Here is a 20,909-nt window from a genome sequence, read left to right on the forward strand (position 1 = left end):
CCGCACGGAGCCCCGCGGCTCCTCCATCCCGCCGGCGCCATCGGCATCACCATGGCGGCGGCCCCGCGTCCGCAGCCGCCATTGGCGGAGAGCCCGCGCTCGGCCCCGCCTCCTCCGCTCTGTCATTGGTCGGTGCGCCGAACGGGGCGGGCGCTCCGCGCGGGGTCCTTTCTGTCCGCGGGCGCGCCGTCATTGCGACATCACCGCGCGCGTCCCCGTGGCCCCAGCCCGGCTGCCCTCGCGATGCCTGCCGTCGTGCGCCCGCTCCGCTTCCGGGGCCTCGGCTGCGGCTGCGGGAGGAGGGCGGGGACGTGGGGGACCTCAGCGAGGCCGGGCCCGCCCCGCCCCGCCCCGCCCCGCCCCGCTCCGTGCGGGCCTTGCTGGAGAGCGGCGAGCGCGGGCTGGCGGCCGCCGGCAGGTGGGGGAGCGGGGCGTCCGGGCGGGCGGCGCGGCCCGGCGGTGGCGTGGGGAACCCGCTGGAGACGAGCGGCTCCGGGGCACCTTGGCGTCCCGCTGCAGGCGGCGGTCGCGGTGCCGGCCCGAGGCCGGCGCTGTGCGGGGCGGGGCTGAGCGCGGGGCGATCAGCTGCTGCTGCTGCTCGGCCGGCTTCTCGGCCGCCTGCGCAGGGCGCTGCTGGCTCGCGTTCAGCCGAGCGTCGGCCCGCAGCTCCGGATCCTTTTCCTCCACGCGGCCTTCCGGCCGCTCTGCCCCAAGCCCGCAGCGATGCCTGGGGTCGTTGTGACCAAAGTGCGGGACCCGGCGTGTGGTGGTGTCGAACCTCGTGCCGTTGGCATCAGCCGTCGATCGGCCTGACCGGAGCCCTCTGCAGGGTCTTTGGAATCCTTAGGCAGATTATAGGCGGATGGCGTAGCTGAGGGGCGATGGGAGACAGGGAGGGGAGCATCCTGCCGTGCCACCGGCAGCCCGGGGACCACGTGCTGTGGGTGCCGGCACGAAGCTCCTCCATCCGTCAGCACGGGAGCTGCGGTTCTGGCTGCAGCGGCAGGAACTCAGCGCAGCCCTGCAGAGAGCGGTCCGGCAGCACGAGAAGAAGATGACGGCCGTGGAGTGCGAGAGCCTCAGCAGCGTCTGCAGCCCGCGAGGAGCTGAGCGGGGCTGGGAAGAGGAAGCTGTGGGAGTCCTGGGGAGGGACTCCCAGAATAGCAGCGTGAGTGGCAGGATCAGCTGCTTCCTCCTGACACCGTTTCCTTTGAGAAGCCAGTGCAGAAGCCAGTCCCCATTGTCACATCTGTGGGGTTGCACAGAACGCACAGGCATGTGGTAAGTTTAGGTTGGATATCAGGACAAACTTCTATACAGTAAGGGTTGTTGAGCACTGGAATGGGCTCCCTGGGGAGGTGGTTGAGTCACCATCCCCAAACATGTTTAAAAACTGTTTGGATGTGGTGCTCCAGGACATGATTTAGAGGAGGGTTGTTAGAGTTGGGGTACTTTGCTCAGGTCATGGTTGGACTCGATGCTCTTGAAGGTCTTTTCCAACGTGAGCGATTCTGTGATTCTGCAGGGACACAGTGTGTTGGACTGCTGTTTGTTGCAGAGCACCAGCACAGGGCAGGACTGGGGACTGGGAAGATCACAGAAGATCACAGAAACACCAAGGTTAGAGAAGACCTGTAAGATCATCCAGTCCAACCGTCCACCTATTACCAATAGTTCTCACTAAACCATATCCCTCAACACGAAATCCAAACGTTCCTTGAACACCTCCAGGGTCGGTGACTCCACCACCTCCGTGGGCAGCCCATTCCACTGCCTGACCACTCTTTGAGAGAAGTAGTATTTCCTAACGTCCAGCGTAAATCTCCCCTGGTGCAGCTTGAAGCCATTCCCTCTAGTTCTGTCACCAGTTACATGAGAGGAGAGGCCAACACCCAGCTCACTACAACCTCACTTCAGGTAGTTATAGAGAGCAATAAGGTCTGCCCTGGGCCTCCTCTTCTCCACACTAGCTGCTAATGGATCGCTCCATTAATGCAAAATTGCTGTAATTAAGAGCAGGTAAATGCTCCTGCACAAGACTGGGCACTGAGACAGATCACAGAATCACAGAATCACAGAATGACCTGGGTTGGAGGGGACCTCAAGGATCATGTAGTTCCAACCCCCCTGCCTAGCAGGGCCACCAAACATACACCTTTACTAGATCAGGTTGCCCAGAGCCTCGTCCAACCTGGTCTTGAACACCTCCAAGGACGGGGCATCCACAACATCCCTGGGCAGCCTGTTCCAGGACCTAACCACCCTCCTAGTAAAAAACTTCCCCCTAACATCCAACCTAAATCTTCCCTCTTTTAACTTAAAACCATTTCCCCGTGTCCTGCTATTATCAGCCCTTATGAAGAGTTTATTCCCCTCCTGGGAGTAAGTTCCCTTCAGATATTGAAAGGCTGCAATGAGGTCGCCCCGCAACCTTCTCTTCTCCAGGCTGAACAAACCCAACTCCCTCAGCCTGTCCTCATAGGGGAGGTGCTCCAGCCCCCTGAGACCTTTGTGTCTGTCAGTGATTCTCCAGCACGTTCTGTGCACGTGGCTGCTTTGCTTTCTAGGGCCTGGGAACAGATGACAGCACTCTGATCAGAGTGATGGTGTCCGGCTCCGAAAAAGGATCTTTTTAGATCTGCTCTTCTTACCTGTATCCTCTCTTCTGTTCTGCCCTCTTTCTTCTCCCCTCTTGTTCATCACTCTTCTCCCCCTTACAAGCTCCTCTCTTCCCTTTTTCCTTTGTTCTGCTCAATCTTTTCTCTCCTCTCCTTCTCTCCTCTCCTCTCCTCTTTGTTGGCAAGAGGACTCCGAGCTCCCTTGCTGGTGCGGAGAGAGAGGCTCAGACTCCCTTGCTGGTGCAGAAGGAAGGATGAAGGACCTTTACTGAAGATGCTTACAACCTTTTATACCCGTGCAACAGCAACTTACATGTAGGAAGCAGGAGCCTCGTGTGTGTTTACGTCTGGCTCAAGTTACTGCTAAGTTTCTTTACTCATTAGCAAGATAATGACTTTCTTTATCCCACATCTCCCCCTTCGCTATTAAGAGAAAAAGAAGCACGGTTCAAAAACAATCCTAAAAGTAGCTAAACTAAAATTAATACACTGAACAAGGATGGGTTCTGTAGAGTACAAACAGCAGTCCATATTAACCAGTTCCAACGATTCCAATTCTTATGATTCCTTGGTGACACAGTTGACAAAGTGCGTCTTGTCGCTGTGAGTCCAAACCACTGATGAAAGTGCTGTGGTCACGTTACAGCAGATGATGAGACGGATGGCCAGACCCCCCAGATTCGCATGAGCACCCACTGGACACCCCAGGACTCCTCTGGGACATCCCCAGACCCTTCTGGATGACTCCAGGACCACTCAGACCCACATGAGAACTCCCTGGACCCTACCAGACCCTGCTGGGCCATTTCCAGATCAGCCCAGGGACTCCTCAGAGCTCTTGGGCCCATAGTGGGAACTTCCAGATCCTTCCATGGTGCCACAGGACCAACCCGGGGACTCCCTGGACATCCCAAGGTCCCTCTGGGATATCTCCAGACTCTTCTGGTTGAGTCCAGAAGAGCCCCCTGGAGCCCCCAAACCTCTCTAGGATGTCTCATGCAGATCCTTCTGCATGATTCCAAGGGGGGATAAGAGGGGATAAAGGAGGGTGTGGGTGGGGTGAGAAAGGGGTCAGTGGGACTTTTTTGGACTGGAAAGGGGGGTTGTGTGGAATCTAGGGGGGGAAGGTGTGAGTGAGTGGGACTGCTGTGGGGTGGAAAGGGGTTCTGGTGATGAAGGGAGGGATGGAAGGGAAAAACTGGGGAGTTGTGGGGAGCTTCTATAGGGTGTAAAAGAAATAATTAAAAAAAATAAAATATTAAAAAAAAAAATAGGAGGACCCTGGGAACTACAGGCCAGTGAATTCTCACCTCTGTGCCTGGGAAGATCATGGAACAGATCATCCTGGATGACATGCTTGATCACATGAGGAAAGGGCGTGTGATCCGTGACAGCCAGCACGGCTTCACCAGAGGAAGGTCATGCTTGACCAATCTGGTGGCCTTTTATGATGGAGTGACGGCATCGGTGGACAAGGGAAAGGCGACCGATGTCATTTACCTGGACTTGAGCAAGGCCTTTGACATGGTCCCCCACCACATCCTTCTCTCCAAACTGGAGGGATGTGGATTTGATGGGTGGACCACTCGATGGATAAGAAAGTGGTTGAAAGGCCGCAGACAGAAGGTGGTCATCAATGCCTCCATGTCCAGGTGAGGCTGGTAATGAGTGGCTTCCCCCAGGGGTCTGTCTTGGGACCGGTGCTCTTTAACATCTTTATCAATGACATCGATGACGGAATCGAGTGCACCCTCAGCAAGTTTGCTGACGACACCAAGCTGAGTGGTGCGGTCGACACGGTTGAAGGAAGGGATGCCATTCAGAGGGACCTCGAGAGGCTAGAAAGGTGGGCCCGGGTGAACCTGATGAGGTTCAACACGGCAAAGTGCAGAGTTTTGCACTTGGGCCGGAGGAATCCCAGGCATCCCTACAGACTGGAAGGAGCGGTCCTTGAGAGCAGCCCTGTGGAGAAGGACCTGGGGGTCTTGATGGATGAATTAACATGAGCCAGCAGTGTGCCCTTGTGGCTCGGAAGGCAAATGGTATCCTGGGCTCCATCAGAAGAGGGGTGGCCAGCAGGGACAGGGAGGTGATTGTTCTTGGTTGTTCCCCTCTTGTGAGGCCCCATCTGGAATACTGCGTCCAGGTCTGGAGCCCCCAGTACAAGAAAGACAGGAGAGGGTCCAGAGGAGGGCCACGAAGATGATCAGGGGACTGGAGCACCTCCCCTATGAAAACAGGCTGAGGGAGTTGGGCTTGTTCAACCTGGAGAAAAGAAGGCTGAGGAGTGACCTCATTGCAGCATTTCAGTACCTAAAAGGAGCCTACAAACAGGAGGGGAATCAACTCTTTGAAAGGGTTGATGACTGCAGGACGAGGGGAAATAGTTTGAAGTTGAGGGAGGGGAGATTTAGGTTGGACGTTGGGGAAATTCTTTACAGGTGCTGGAACAGCTGCCCAGAGAGGTTGTGGATGCCCTGTCCATCCCTGGAGGTGTTCAAGGCCAGATTGGATGGGGCCCTGGGCAGCCTGGCCTAGCATTAAACAGGGAGATTGGTGGCCCTGCATGTGGCAGGGGGGTTGGAGATTTGTGATCCTTGAAGTCCCTTCCAACCCTGGCCATTCTGTGATTCTGTGATTCTGTGATTCTGTGATTCTGTAAAGGGGGTCTAGGGCAGAGAGTGGGGGTTGTGGGGGGATGACTGGGGGGAGGAGAATGAAGCTTCCATGAGTGGAAAGGGGGCCTGGGGGAAGGAGGGAGGGAAGAGCTGGTGGTTGTGGGGGGCTACTATGGGACATAAGGGGGGTCCTGTTAGGGAATATTGGGGGTCAAAATGGGGGAATGGACTCTAGAGGTCAGGAAGGAGGGCATGGGGGGTACAGGGGACTCTATGGATCAGAAAATGGGGTCAGGAAGGAGGGGGGCAAACTGAGGGGACTGGGGGATGGTAGGAGACTATGGTTCAGAATAGGGGAATTAGAGTGGGGGTATTTGGGGGGACAGGGAATTCTTGAGGTCAGGTAGAGGGGACTGGGGGGGGGGGTGAATCTGCGGGACAAAATGGGAAGACGTACGGGGGGGCGGGAAAGGGGACACAAGGGATCAGAGTGGGGGACCGAGGAAGGAACGGGATGGGAGGGGGCCAGGCATGGGACCCTGGGGGTCAGAATGGGGAACAGGGGCAGACACTGGTGGAGGAACAACTGGGGAGGGGTGGACGAGGACTCCATCGATGAGAATGGGGGAATTGGAGGTGGGGACAGGGGGGAGAGTGGAACCCCAGGGGTCAGACTGAGGGACTCCAGGGGTTGTAGGCGACCCGTGGTGGAGGTGGGGGGAAGGCAGTGAAATACCCTGGGTGGGGGACGGGGGGCACGGGGCCTGAAGCCTGAGTGGGGCTCGAAGGGCAGTGGGGGGTGAAGAAGACCGGGAGAGTGGGGGGACGGAGAGCCCTCAGGGATCTCCTGGGGAGGTGGGAGAGCGACTCGGGGGAGGGCAGAGCTCCAAGGATGGGATGCAACAGGCAGGCATCAAGATACTCCCCTCGATCCTCCTTCCAAGCGTCTCTCTATGCAATTATCTGGATATTTCCAACCATACAAACACCATAATCCTCAAAGGAAGAGGAGGGATTGATGTGGGGTGCTCTGTTCGGCAGCAGGGATTAGCACATCGGTTTAAGAACCAACGTGTGAGTTTAGCAAAAGGAACCCATGAGCGATAGTTCCGAAACTTTCCGTTTCGGCTTCAGGGGGAGAACAGCCTCGTTTCTCCTCCGGAACTTCGCACGGGGACACAAATGAACGCTTCTCCCTTCTGCCTCAATGACTGTGCCTCGCAAGAAGCCTCGATCGCCGAGGTTCGCTGCTTCGGAGCTGTTCCAGCCAGAACCGCAGCGACCGACCGCGAGGTACGGGGGTTTTCGCTCGGTCCCCTCACCCAGGATCCCCGAGACAACAGAGCGGCCGGGCAGCTCTGGCGAGAGCGGCTGACGCGGCGGGGACGTCGCCAGGGCAACGGCTCTGCATCCGCGCCCCCGCCGAGAAGAAGCCTCTGGGAGGGCAGCCTCGCGTCGCTGCCCACCACAGACGGAGAGGAGGAGTCGGGCTGTGAGGATCAGGCGGGCTGTTTCAGCGAGGAGAAACCGTAAGCCGCCCGTACGCGGGACTACACCGCAAGGAGGGTTGCGATCGCTGTCGGTGAGCGGTAAGTGCGGGGGCTCCCGTTAACGAGCCGGCAACGGGGCGAGGGCAGAGCCAGCAGTACCGGCAGCGGGGCGGGGCTGATCAGTCACACCCCATTAGGCTATCGAGTAGTGTTAGTGTGCCCCCAGATGGACCCCTGGGGGACAGCGCTGGTGACCGGCCTCCGCCGGGATGTGGAGCCACTGACAACAACCCTCTGGCTTCCACCATCCAGCCAATTCTCTATCCACTCGAGAGGCTGCTCCTCAAATCCATCTCTCTCCAATTAGAGATAAGGATATGGGGCGGGACCATGTCAAAGGCATCACACAAGCCCAGGTGCATGACATCAGTTGCCCCTCCTTGGACCACCAGTGCCGGCACTCCCAATGTAGAAGGCCACCAGATGGCTCAGGCACGATCTGCCCTTGGTGAAGCTGTGCTGGCTGTCTTGGATCGCGTCCTCATCTCGCATGTGTCTGAGCATCTCTTCCAGGAGCATCCACTCCAAGATCTCCTTGCGCTCAGAGCTCTGCCTGGCAACCATCTGCCTTCCTTTCCCCTGTTCTGGATTTCCCTTCCAGCTGTGTTCCCCGTGAAAAGGCAAATGGTTTCTCACTGTACAGCTGTTCCAGTCAAGCTTAATGTGGCCTTCAGACTGCCAGCTCAAATCTTTGTCTCAGTGCTGTCAGACAGAGAATGTAAATGTTCCCCTTGTGGACGGCAGTGTTGGTTTGAAACTCCCTGCCTACAGTTACAAGCAAATCCACCTTTGCAGAGCTCCTGGCAATACAGTTCCCAGCTGCAGGCAGGAGTGCTCACAAGCCCTCTGGGGAAAGGAGAGGCCTTTCAGAAGCCCTCATGTTCCCTGTGCCCCTGCCTGCTCCTCGTCCCCACAGAGCTCCCCTGCGGTTCTCCCACGGAATTTCTGTTGCTGGGAGGGAGCTATGGGGATACGAGGGGACACATCAATTCTTCTGCACAGGAAGTGTGCACGGCCAGCAGAGATGGCTGCCGTCCTGGGAATCCGCTCTTGGAGAGCATGGGCCTACCGGGCCTTGGGAGCAGCTCTTGTTGCCACCCAAACTCCTCTCTCAAAGCACGGCTCCATCACATTAGTTGATGGCAACAGACACGACACCAGCAGACCGACTGGAAATAAGGCCAATTTATTTTTATTGGGAGTACTGCGTCCAGGGCTGGGGCCCCAGTACAAGAAAGACGCAGAGCTTTGGATCGAATCCAGAGGAGGGCCACTAAGATGATCAGAGGGCTGGAGCACCTCTCCTATTGAGAAAGGTGGAGGGAACTGGGCTTGCTTAGTTTGGTGAGGAGAAGGCTCCGGGGAGACCTCATTGTGGCCAATTCTTGAAGGGAGGATATAAAGTGGAGGGGGAACGGCCGTTGACGAGGCTGGATAGTGACAGGACAAGGGGGAATGGTTTTAAACTGTGGAAGGGGGGGCAGAATTTGGTTAGATGTTAGCAGTTCTTCCCGCGGAGGGTGGTGACGTGCTGGAACAGCTTGCCGAGAGGTGGGGGATGCCCCATCCCTGGAGGCGTTCTAGGCCAGGCTGGATATGGCTCTGGGCAGCCCGGTCTGGTGGTCGGCGACCCCGCACATAGCAGGTGGGTTGAAACTAGACGACCTTCAATGCCCTTTTCAACCTAGGCCATTCAATGAGTCTTTGATTCTATGATCTTCCATTCACAGGTGGAAATCTGGACAGCTTCCCAGCCCCCTTGCCGAGAGCTCCACCGCGGTCACCACCGTTGGCTGCACCTTCCCCTCTGGAGCGACGCGAGCATCGAGCACTGCGGAGGTGAAAAGAACAGCGCACGGAGCGTTACGGGCTGAGCGCAGGCAAGTAGTGCAGGCTGGGCTCCAGCCCGGCTCTCAGGATCTGCTGCCTGTGGAGCTCACCAGGGGAGCTGCCGCTTCAGCTCCAGCTTCTGCCGGTTTCTTTCCGCTGTGCTGGCAAAAGCCTCTTGCTGATGGAGGCGCGGCTCCAACCTTTGGAGCACCTGAGCCACTCGTGGGGAAAGGAGGCTGCAGCAGGAGGAGAAAGTCATCCCTTGGGCTCTGCTGAGCCCCCCTGCCTCTCCCCTCACCCAGCCCAGCATCCCCGTGCTGCCGCGTGTCCCCACCCTTGCACCCCGCCAGAGTTTTTGGCCGGGCCGTGCCTGTCCCCGAGCTGCAGGGTCACAGCTGCCCAAGTGCCTCAGGCAGCCAGCAGAGCCCGCACACACTTACTCAGCATGCAGTGCCAGCTTGGTCGCTGTTCCCATTTTACTTCCCGGCAGAGGATCCACATCCTTCCTCCACCTCCTCTCCACTTGCTGTCCCCTGGGCTGGGCTGGAGGATGCGGAGCACGCATGCTCTGCCTGGCCATCAGCTGCCAAAGAGGAGACGCTGTCAGCAAAGTGGCTGGGAGCACGGGGCTGTTTCTCAGAAGCCCTCTGTCAAGGGCCCCGCAGCAGGCCCCGGCAAGCAGGAGACTTGGCCCTGCCAGCCCACGGCTGCCCGCCGCCCTTCCCTTCTCCCTGCAGGGCTCTCCCTGCGAGGTGCCAAGCTCTCCTCCCCAGGAGGAGCAGGCCAGCCCCTGCCATGCTGCACGGTGCCTGTCCCGCTCCCCACCCCCTCAGTCCTGCTGAGCTCGCAGCCTGGCTCAGAGGATGGCGGCTGTTGCCAGCAGGCTCGATCCCTGACAGTACCTGGGGTGGACGCTGGTCCGCCCCTACGCTCCAGCCTTCCCACGCCGCCCTTTCTGCCCGTGCTTGCTCTACTTGCTGCTGGTGCATGGGCCACGTGCGGTCTACTTCTTTCCACAATGCAGACACTTCCCGGAGCTCCTGCAGAGACACAGCAGCATACAGGATCAGCCTCAGCCCCTGGGACTTTCCTTCAGCTCCACGCTCCTGCTCCTCGCCTCTGGCAGCCGGTCAGCACTGTTTTGTCCCTGAAGGACCAGGGGCCCTAAAGGCAGGACGGGATCCGCAACTTGTAGCAAACGTGGCTCAGAGGTCGTATTCCACTCTCATGGCCCCTGCTCAAAATCAGAGTGCTGTGGCAGGTGGCAGGCCAGGAGGCGAGAAAAGATAGGGAAGGTGTGCAGCACCCTCCATCTACTGAAGAGGAGCTGAAGGAGCGGGTAGAAATGTGAAATGATGGCACCCCAAGGGCTGTGCTCCAGGTCACTGCACACACAGAGGCTTTTGCTTCCCTCCCTGTGGAAGCACTCAAGGCCAGGCTGGGTCAGGCTTAGAGCAACCTGGTCTAGAGACAGGTGTCCCTGCCTACAGCAGGGGATTGGAACTAGGTGGTCTGAGTGGCCCCTTCCAACCCAAACTTCTCTATGATTCTACCATTCTGTCATTTGTGCAGTCTCAAGCAGCACAGTCCCCGTAGCAAGGCAGGGCCGGTACCTGCAGCACCCTCTTAGACTCCTCTGTGGCAGGGAGTGCAGTGCTGGTCTGGGCAGGAGTAGATGCTTCCTTCTGTCCCGCTTTCTTCGTCCCGCGGGAGCTGCCTGCACATGGCGGGAGCGCGCTGCAAACAGACACAAGAGGAGTCTGCAGGAGCCCAGGGCACCTCGGTCTCCCCCCGTGCTCCCACAGCCGTAAAGATGGGCTCCGGTGCAGTGCGGAGAGACCCCTGAAGGGAGAAGAGCTTCTGCCATCAATGGGGATCAGCATTCAGCTCCCCCAGGGATCGGGGGCCAGGGTGGAACATGAAGCTGGCGTGTCTGCCTCGAGCAATTGTGCCGCGTGCTTGCCATCCCTGGAGAGAACGGCTCCCACTGGGACACGTGTGTCAGGAGCCTTTCTGGGTGCTGAGAGCTGGCAGCTCCAAAGGGGAGGCTACTCCTACACGAGCACACGCATCTCCTTCTTCTTTTCGCCCAAGGCTCTCACCTGGCAGAAGGCTCCTTCACCACGTCTTGCTGCCTTGAGCTTGGCTTGCGCTGCAGCAGCATGGAGGGGGGAAGTGTCTTCCGCCTCTGCAGCAGCCTGCCGGCAGAGCCCCCTGGAACCAAGACAGAAAGAAGTTCTTCAGAGCAGCCCCACGGACACAGCACGTGAACCTGGATCCGGTCACCCGGCACGGGACAGGGCCCACCTCCCTACAGCTGGGACCCGTTCCCTCACCTCTACTCATCTTCCGCTCTACTGCAGCTTTCTTTTCCGCGGCAACCTCTGCTCTGCTCTTTTCCACAGTGAGCTGAAACCTGGAAACAAAGAGTGACAACCCTTGAAGAAGGATGACTTCCTACCCCACACAGTTGGGTGGCAGTATTTATCTATGTGCTATGCAAAGCGTGGCATCCTTTTCCTTCCTGGCCATGCCAAACCAGCACACGTAGCCCAAATTCCTCTGCACGTGCAGTCCATTCTCTCTGATGAGAATCGGGACAGCTTGGGCACCAGTAACACAACCATGATTCCCAGGAGCCAGACTTTCCAGGATTTCTACCCGACTGGATGCCGAGCACGGAGACCCAGCAGGGCACGTCTCAGAGGAGGAGGTGGGAAATAAGCCTGTCTCCTGGCCAGCTAAGTGCTGCAGAGGAAATGCGCTCACCTCGGGAACACCCGGATCCCATGGGCGGTGGTCTCTGGCCCGAAGTCAGCAGAATCTTCTGTCCAAAATCTCTGCAAAGGGACACAGACCTGCTGGAGGCTTGCCAAGGCCATTTTTTCATGGCTCTTCTTGACAGGAAGCAAGCCTGGCTCCCATGCCAAGAGAAAGCTGCTCTCCACCAAAGCCTCTTCCGTGAACATCAGAGCTTTGTTCTGCTCTGAAGGAGCAGGATGGCCAAATAGAGAGGCTGTGCAAGAGCACTGCCAGGCTTTCTGCAGGGGCAGAGATCCAGGAAATCTCTTTGCCAGTGGAGAAAGCCGTGGGGACAAGCATTGGACTGGCCTGCCACATCCAGGCTGGCCAGCAGTGATCTGATGGCGCACCCTCAAAACCTCCTCAACTTACAGTGCGGAACAGAGAAAGGACGGTGGCATTGCTTTCCAGCGTTGTAATGCAGCTGCAGAAGAACCTCATGAGGAGGAAGTCGTCTTGGCACGTCATAACGCCAATGTTCTTAAAGACAAATGAGACGGGCTCCCTGTTCCTCAGGAGGTGACAGTATAAGAGCACGCTCTCTCGCACGCAGCGCAGCACCACGTTCAGCGGGACGCCGGAGGCTCGCGAGAGCTGCCGGTAGTTGAGCGACTCAATCTTGACATCGTCTGCAAGGAGAAGGCACAGCCTCACTGCCACAGCAAGCCACATTCCCATGCAACATGATCGTGACCAAATCCCATAGAAAAGGTCTTTCGGAGAAACAGCTCTTGAGCTGTGGTTCCTTCGGGACGAACTCACGCTGTACCCCGAGCTTTGCAGACAATTCTCTGCTGCTCCCGGCCATTTCCAGAGAGCAGGGATAACACACCCAGCCAGACGTGGGACAGGAAGGGGAAGGTGGCTGCTGCCTTCTCACCAGGGATGATGTCGTTGGGAGACTGGAGGTCCTGCAGCCACAGCACCCCGATGTCCAGCTGGAAGACAGGCCTTAGCACCGAAACTGCCTCTTCTTTGCTGTGGAATTGCTCTCGGACCCCAGCAAAGACCCCAAGCCCCGGAACCAGGACTCCCTGCACGGGGAAAAGACAGAAAGGCTGACGAGTGTGTACTTTAGGGGCGGCAAAAGCCACAAACATCAAGAGCATGGGGTCACTGCTCTCCGCCCTCCCCACTCCTGATGGACAGCAGGGTGAGATGGGGCTCTCCGGAAAGCTTTGGAAAAATCTGTGATCCCTGCAAGACAGTCACCTTCGCATAGTATTTCCCAACATCCTTTGGCTAGAGAAGAGCCCGGGCATTTACAGCACAGGGCTTAAGCCTGGGACTTATTCCCAAGGACATCCTTGGCATAGGGCCAGAAAAAATCCCCCACCCATTTCTCCCTTGGCTCTCCCCGTTCTGATCACAGGGCAGAGCAAAGCCCCTGCGTGTGCCAAACGTTTGCTCAGGGCAGCTCTGGCCTTGGGTTTCCCTCCCAGTTGGCCAACAGGCTGCTCTGGGCACCCGGCTTGGGCTCAGCGTGCTGCTCAGTGTGGTGCTCAGGGAGGGACTGCTCTGTGAGGCCCACACTCTTGGCGGGACTGAACCTCTCTCCAGGGCGAGGGCCACCAGCACACCAGCCCACCTTGTCCAGCTTCATCTGTTCCAGGATGTAATCAGACACGGCATCCCAGACCGCCACAATCTCTGCAAAGGAAAGAAAAGACATGTCATGCTCCAGGACAGCCTCTTCACAACTGCTTGGCAAGCTCCTCACACAGACAGTGATCGATACAGGCACACGCACACACCCCAGAAAAGCACCGCCATGGCTAGCGGAGCTGGGCTTTGCTCTGATTTCAGCCTTATTCAGGGCCCCGAGGGGAAACGGGGACATAGGAAGCCTGTGGGACACAGGATGCCTTTCCTCCCAGAGCAGGAACCTACGGAAGCACCTGTAGGTGTGTTCTCCCAGGGAAACCTGGTCTTGGACTGCCCTATCACAGGGGACTGAGCATGCCTAAAGGAACCTGGGGGCTCTGGGCAGCTCTACTATTGGGACCTGGCTGCCACGTGGTCCCCAGAAGAGCTGGACCCTTGGGCAGGGCTCTTGCAGCAGCCCCCAGCCATGCCCAGCCAAGCACAGAGAGCAGGAGCTGAGGCTTTGGACAGCTAACAGCCCCGTGCGATGCCTTGGGAAGGGAGTCTGGAAAGCCTTACCTTTGGTAGAGAGTTCCAGCAGCGTTGGGAACGTGTAGACCAGCTCCGAGCTGAGGCTCACAGTCCAGCAGCCTTCCATGTCGCTGGCCGACAGCCCTCAGCTCAGAACTAAGGATGCCCTCCACAAACAAGGCTCCTCAACCAACCAACAATTCTCCGCAAAGTGCCCCTGCTCCTCCACGTGTCAACAAAGGTCACCCAGTGCAGCCTTGCTGCCCCTGAGCCAACTCCTGACCGCAGAAGGACAGAGCCCCTGAGCAGTGCTGCAGCAGCGCCCAGGCCTTGCAGGGAAGTGCTGGCACTGATGCTGCCCTGTGGAAGATCTCCTTGTGATGCAGCGCATCGCACTGTGACATCAGCCCGGGTCACCTGGAGCTCTGTTGGGTCACTGGCATGGAGAGGAGATCTCCTCTTCCAGGAGGAGTTCCAGTTAACTTACTGAATTCTGTTATGAAAGAACGCAAGCCTAACTTTAATGGCTTAGTAAGAGAAGTTGTTTCACGTCTGCTTAATAAACAAAAACCTGTGCGTTCACAGGCACACACACACCTCACGAGGTTGAAATATCATTATTGACAGTCACCGTGGTTTACTCGGCAAATGGCACGAGAACTTGCCACGTGTCATACAGGCTGAAGCTGGTGAGCTGCTGGCGACGCACAACGATGATGACACTGCATCACGGCTGTGCCACGCTGATGTCACATGTGGTCTCCTCTGGTGGTGGCACAGAGTTCACCACCGTGTGTGTCCCCGTCCTCGTGGCAGACAATGATGGGCACCAGAGGGCTCCAGTGTCACTGAGTCCGGCTGTAGGCAGGCCTGGAGGGGTGACAAAGGACAGCAAGAGGCTCAGAGACAGCACGGTGACAACGCGGGGCCACCAGTGCCTACCTCTGTGTGGTGATCACAGCACAGGGAATAATGTCATCCAAGGGATGGTGACACACGAGTGATGGCGACACCGGATGACGGTAACAACAGTGACAGCCAGGGATGGGGACACTGCATCACGGCTGTTCCACATCGAGGTCACGGTGTCACGGTGTTACCTGAAGACAGTGACACTCGATGACACCCAATGGCATCCAGTGAAGGTGATACCCAACGATGGTGACACCACCAACCCCATGTCACACCCCACGTGTCCCCCAACTGCCCCCAGCCCCCCTCCCTGTACCCCTCCTCGTCACCTCTTCAATGAGGATGGCACCGCGCTGCAGTTGTGCCACCATGGCAGGGGGGACAGCTTGGGACAGTCATGGACAGCCAGGGTGACAGCGACACCAGGCTCCAGGAGCTGTAGGACGCTGATGGGGCTCTTGAGGTAGACGGGTTGGTACGGCCCCAGATTCCACGGTTACAGTGACAGTGTGGACTTCGGGACAGGCGGTTGTCCCGGTGCTGGCATCCGGTGCTGGGATCGGGGGGGGGGGGGGGCAGACAGGTGGACCCTGGAGGTCAAAACGGGGGAGGCACAGAGGGGAGGGGTGGGCACCTTCGGCCCACGGAGCCGAGCGCGTTCCACCGCCGCCTCCTCCTCTCCCTCCCTCCCTCCGCCGCTCGGCTTCCCCACGCCGCTCTTCCTTCCCTCCACCCCCTGCCGCTCCTCCCTTTTCTCCCCCCGGCCCCCTCCGGGCCCCGTCCTCCCTCCCCACCGGCTCCGCTCCCTCCCCCGGCTCCCGGGGGTCTAGCCGAGCTGCCCTCCCTGAACCTTCACCGCCCCTACCCGGCACCGCGCCCCTTTCCCCGGGCCGTGCCGGGGATTACGCGCAAATCGCCTCGGCCTTAACCCTGTTTGCGGCCGCTCGGGCTGTCGGGGAGCTCCCGGGGTGTGCGGACGGCCCTTCGCCGTTGCCCCGGACCGGACCGGACCGGACCGGCGACCCCCGGCCCTCATCGAGCGACCTTCGAGCTCGGCGCCCCCTAGACTCGCAGGAGGGGCCCGAGGGGGTGAGAGCATAAAGGGCAGCCCTACTGAGCAGCCCCTTGCCCCCGCTGGGGGATCTGGGCTCAGCAGCTGGTCCCGCGTATAGGGCGAGCACTGCGATGTAGTCCTTCGAGGCATGGGTCGGGACGCGATCCGAGGCTGGGACGTGGGCTGGGACATGGGCCCTGCGTTAAATGCAGAGCAGAGATGGACACCGTGTGCATCCGTTCATGGGGGCACCACGCCTTAAGGAGCAGCACATTTCTCTGCCCTCCACCAAGCCTTTTATTGACACACTGAGTGTTTACTTGGAGGCTTCTCAGTTTACGAGTTACCAGCATACCCTTGAACCAGCATACCAGCCAACGTCTCATGGCTCTTCAAGTGGAGCTCATGTCTCCTACAAACTCAACCCTTTCACTGATTGTTTTTTTCCTCTTGCTGTACAACAGCAGGGTATGTGAAAGAGCAGAATTTCAGAGGAGATAGGAAACAAAGCTCCATCACCACGTGAAGCCACGCTGTTCTTTTCTCCAGCATTGCTGTGTTGCTTTCGTTCCAGCCTGCCCTTTTGAGTTCACAGCTGCCAGGTTTGATCACAGAAAGTAATCACTGGGTTGTCTACTTGGTAAGTGCAAACATCAGGAAAGCAGTTGGAATTCACAAGAATAGAAGAAAGGAAATTGCATTGCTAATATTTAAAGATATAGTCATTTTCTTTGTGGTTTTAGGCTTTCATACAGAGCATTGGGATACTGCAAACTGAGGGTAGTTTGCAAAAAGTAGCAATTTTTGCCTCTCCTGCCCTCCCTCTCAGTAAAAAGGTGAAGTACCTTCTGTATTTTACTAAGCCTACTAAGTTAAAGTGGTGCACCACTAACTCAAGCCCAAAGAAGTGCTGCAGTGGTATAGCTCATCGGGAGACTGAAACTGCTGCAGCTCTTCCAGCAATAGAAAAAAGAACTATTTTTGTTGACCGTGAGTTTATGAGTGGTCTGTTGTTGAATTGCTTTTGTTGTAGGGTTGTAACCTCAGAAGGGAGCAAGCCAGATGACTGACAGCAGGTTACTTTTTTGATGATGGTGAGAAATTGCATGTGGTTGTCCGAGGATGTTTGGTCTCCTTCCCTTTACCCCCAGGTGAAAGATACTGCTAAGGAATACCATCCTACAAAAGCCTGTAGACTAAGAATTGGTGTCAGAGTCATATTAGCTCCCCTACTTACCACGTGATGCACTGGATAATCACACGACTGCTGTTCTGTATCCTCTGACATCATCCAGCCTCTGTAGCCATGGCCATGCTTTGTGGCAGAAGTGGTCTGCTATTAAATATTTGTCATCCTTGCACCCTGCTGAACCACAAAAGCCAAAAACAAGAAACAAGACTCTTATTTAAGCTACTTCTTCAGCTCCAGCCCTATACATATTCTACTACCTTAAAGTTCAAACTGGTTCTTGGTGTCCCTTTTGCCCCATTTTTTATTTCATATGCCTTAAATCTTACAGCTGTGACTAGATAGATAGACAATTTTGTTCACCTCATTTCATCCCCTGGAGTTCAAAACTTAGTTTCCATTAGTGGAAAGCCAGTATAGGCCCCTGAAGACTACAACAACCTACTTAAGCTTAAGGTATGTTTCAAGGTCGTGTTGGATAAGGAGGAAAAAAATCAGCTCCTACTAGCTAATGAAAACTGCAATGTCATTTCAGATCAGGCCTGCCAGTTTGGGCTCCAAGATGCCAAATTTGTTTTTTCACTTCTTTTTGTTCAGGGGATAGATTCAAACCTGCTGACAAGCCTGCCCTTAGTGATTTCCCCTCATGTGAGCTTTGCTCACCCTATCTGAGAGCCCCATTTTACAGAGACCAAGGTCTGTGCACTGCTTGACAGAACTAACTGAAAATCACAGGCCAAGTACTCCTCTAAAAACATGTAATTCTGTCAAAGCAGACATGGAATTTGAGGACAGGTGTCAAAACCACAGGATTATTTATTTATTTCTTTGTTTATTTTTAGGGGCATGCTGCTGTGTTTGCAGAGGGGCAAGAGAACTGAAGGCAAGGGAACTTAAGTTGAGGAGGTGCTGCCCACTAAAATAAACCATGGCACCTGTCCCCTGAAGGAAGGGGGTGGTGGTCTGGGAGGAAACCTTCCAGAGGTCTACGGTTGAACCAGATGATATTCATGGCCTTTTCCTACCTTAACGATTCTGTGAGTCCAGAATTCAGAGAGCAATCTTCACAGCTGGCCTGGGAGCAGGAAGTGAGCATATAGCTGGTCTGCCAAACTGCATCAAAACATCTCCATGAGGGGAGATGGAGTTTGTTTCATTTCATCCTGGTTTTTTGACTTCGTTCCAAGTTGTGTTTTTGTGTGTTGTTTTTATTTTCTTTTCCTTCAAGTTTTTCCACTTAGTCTAGACGTTTGGGTTTGAATTTCTCAGTAGTCCGCTGTATACGCTGCGTTCAAAGATGTCTCATATCCTTCTGTCTCTTCTGTTCCCTGCCCTTAATGACTCAGTGAGAACTGGATCAACAGAGTGAATGCTTCATTATTGACTTTTTTTTTTTTTTTTTTTTTTAAAACATGAAACGCATTGAAAATAGTAACACATGCCTGCCTTCTCTAAGCAAAATATTTTGGCTGTGTTGGACACGCTGAAACATACAGATTTTGAATTCAATGCAAATGTTTTGTTTAGACATTGACAACAAAACCCCCATCTCTTGAAGTACTTCCATTCTTCATGGAAAACAAACAAACAAACAAACAAAACAACAAAAAAGCCTTTCCATTGAAGAACTTGCCATTTTCTTTCCCTAAATTGAGGCAGGAAGACCTTAAAACAATGATTTTTCTTCATATTTTTTTTTCCAGCATTGCCTTCAGCATGTACCATATAAAGAATATATGCTAATGTTCATCAACTGATGCTAGCATCAAATTTCCTTCTTTTCTTGGCACATAATACGCACGCCTACTTTGAGTAAATTCTTCAAGGAAATGTTGCTCATTCTCCTCATAGTAGATATGCCAGTTGGATTCTTTTCTGTTAAGTAATTTTGGATGACATCCAAAGGTAAGGTTTGATCAGCAGGGTAACTGGGTAGTTCCTGCCAGACAGATAGGTGGTAACAACCCACAGGAAATGGATTACAAGCAGAGAAAAAAGCACTTAGTTTTCAACCCTTCAGAGAGAGCCAAAGTAACACAATGGGTTAAGGAACACATTTAAAACTAAAGGTATGTTTTATTATTGGCCAAATCCTGATACCTGTCTTGAAGCCCGCTCCTTTCTCTTTGTGAGGGCATTCAGACAAAATGCTGTAGAAGTTCTGGATTTCTCCCACTTCACAGTGTCTGTTGCTTGGGAATATTTCGTGCAAGGAACCTGAAAAAATGCTTTCGCCCACACTTTCTTCACAGACTTTTTCCACCTTGTGCTTTTTCTTGTCGTTATTATTCCTCTTGTTACTGTAATTGCTGCTTCTGTATGTATCTGTACAAGACAGGATGCTTTTAAACAGTTCCCCACTGTTTTCAGTGTCACAAGGTGGAAGTTATTAATGCAGCTGGCAGGAATGTGTCTGTTGCCTTAGGGAAGGGCTGCAGGAAACAAGAAATTGCAGTGAGAAGAAAGCCCTGCCCTCAGAAAAGAATTTTAGTGAAGGACCAGCAGAGGTATGGAGGGACAATCCACCTGCCACTTCATTGCCTTCTTCTTGTTTTACTTCCCCTTCTCAGTATTTTTTCTCAGATGTTAGCATCTCCTACTTTCTTTGTTGTTCTACTGACTTGATTCGGAGATATCTAGCAGGAGGTTGATGTGTTTCTCATTCAGTATTGTCAGGGCATTAGGAAAAGTATTAACAGCAGGTTGTCTGTTTATGGCCTCAAGTTGTGCCAGGAAGATTCAGATTGGACATTAGGAAAAATTTCTTCTTCAAAGGTGTGGTTAGATGCTGAAATGGGCTGCCCAAAGAGATGGTGGAGTCACCTTCCCAGGACGTGTTCAGAAAACATTTAGATGTCGTACTGAGGGACATGGTTTAGTGGGAAAATATTGGTGGTAGGTGGATGGTTGGACTGGATGATCTTGAAGGTCTTTTCCAACCTTGGTGATTTGATGATTTGATGATGATGAAGAGGACTACAGTGATCAGAATGGGGGAACTGGAAGGGGGAAAAAGGGGAGGGGAGGCGCAACCCCGGGGGTCACACAGAGCGACGGGGGAGGTTGTGGGCGACCAGTGGCGGGGGGAGGGGAGGAGGGCAGTGAAATACACGGGGCGGGGGAGGCGGGGAGACACAGGCAGCTGCCCCCGCCGAGCGGAAGCCCCGAGCGCCACAGAGACCCCGCGGGGCCAACGCAGAGCGGCACGTGGCCCCCAGCCCCCTTAACCCCGGCCCCGCCCCGGTGCCCCCCCCCGAACACCCACCTGTAGAAGCTGAGGCGGCGCTCGGAGCCCCGGGGTGCGCCGCCCCACTTCCGCACTGCCGCCTCCTCCTCGGGTCGCGGGGCTGGTGACGTCACTCAGCGGGGACGGCGCGGCGCACGCGCCGAGGCGCTGTCGCCATGGGGACGCCATCACGCATGCGCTGTTGCCGGGGGGGCGGCTTTACGCGCTGCAATGAGGGAGGGCGCGCCGTCTCCACGGCATCAGATGGAAAACGGCGCTTGGAGACTGCAGCTGCGGGGCAGCAGCTCAGCACAGCGCTGCCGATGACTGGAGCCGAGCGAGAAGCGGACTCCGCTGGGCCGGACTCCGTGCCGGGCTCGAACGCGCCTCGATCCGTGCGATCGCTCCCTCTCTTCCGGGGCTGCCCGGCTCAGCCAGGAGCCGCTCCCGGACACCGGGCGGGTCCCGCCTCTCGCGGTCAGCCGCCGCTTCTCGCAGCCCGGCAGCGCCTCGCCGCAACGACGGAGGACGGCTCGGTTCCCCCTCCGAGGACAGCCGGATTCTGACGGGGGACGGACGGGGCCGGCGGCGGTGCCCCCGCGCCGCCTTCCCCCGACCGCGCGGCGTCCCCGAGGGCGGCGGCGGGGCAGCGGAGCGGCGGAGCGCCGCTTTCCCCGCACGGAGCCCCGCGGCTCCTCCATCCCGCCGGCGCCATCGGCATCACCATGGCGGCGGCCCCGCGTCCGCAGCCGCCATTGGCGGAGAGCCCGCGCTCGGCCCCGCCTCCTCCGCTCTGTCATTGGTCGGTGCGCCGAACGGGGCGGGCGCTCCGCGCGGGGTCCTTTCTGTCCGCGGGCGCGCCGTCATTGCGACATCACCGCGCGCGTCCCCGTGGCCCCAGCCCGGCTGCCCTCGCGATGCCTGCCGTCGTGCGCCCGCTCCGCTTCCGGGGCCTCGGCTGCGGCTGCGGGAGGAGGGCGGGGACGTGGGGGACC

At 56.4% G+C, this 20,909-nt stretch overlaps 1 protein-coding gene and 1 long non-coding RNA gene across 11 annotated transcripts; one reads left to right on the forward strand and one right to left on the reverse strand.

Annotated features, from left to right (window-relative positions):
* Positions 1-13: 13 nt before the first annotated feature.
* LOC149911466 (uncharacterized) lies at positions 14-8,728 on the forward strand. Of its 2 annotated transcripts, XR_016463297.1 has the most exons (4): positions 14-1,281; positions 3,265-6,529; positions 6,632-6,825; positions 8,517-8,728. It is a non-coding gene; the product is annotated as an uncharacterized LOC149911466 (long non-coding RNA). The 2 variants fall into 2 exon arrangements; XR_016463296.1 differs by having other exon boundaries at positions 3,265-6,825.
* Positions 7,963-20,578, reverse strand: LOC149911467 (uncharacterized). 9 transcript variants are annotated; one of them, XM_090133773.1, is made up of 16 exons: positions 19,954-20,578; positions 16,737-16,862; positions 14,775-14,998; positions 14,131-14,633; positions 13,582-14,047; positions 13,007-13,068; positions 12,299-12,452; positions 11,791-12,047; positions 11,386-11,456; positions 10,953-11,032; positions 10,719-10,830; positions 10,230-10,353; positions 9,519-9,656; positions 9,057-9,199; positions 8,727-8,852; positions 7,963-8,617 (listed from the first exon to the last, which is right to left on the reverse strand). In XM_090133773.1, exons 5-16 carry the CDS (start codon positions 13,658-13,660, stop codon positions 8,497-8,499), a joined length of 1,467 nt encoding a protein of 488 aa, XP_089989899.1. In that variant the 5' UTR covers positions 13,661-14,047; positions 14,131-14,633; positions 14,775-14,998; positions 16,737-16,862; positions 19,954-20,578; the 3' UTR covers positions 7,963-8,496. The 9 variants fall into 9 exon arrangements, with proteins under 9 accessions (XP_089989899.1, XP_089989898.1, XP_089989897.1 ...); XM_090133772.1 differs by having other exon boundaries at positions 16,737-16,865; XM_090133771.1 differs by lacking the exon at positions 19,954-20,578 and adding an exon at positions 17,714-18,627.
* Between the last annotated feature and the right edge of the window lie 331 nt (positions 20,579-20,909).

Source organism: Phasianus colchicus, unplaced genomic scaffold, assembly GCF_987193195.1.
Source record: "Phasianus colchicus unplaced genomic scaffold, bPhaCol1.hap1.1 HAP1_SCAFFOLD_107, whole genome shotgun sequence".
Taxonomy (NCBI): domain Eukaryota; kingdom Metazoa; phylum Chordata; class Aves; order Galliformes; family Phasianidae; genus Phasianus; species Phasianus colchicus.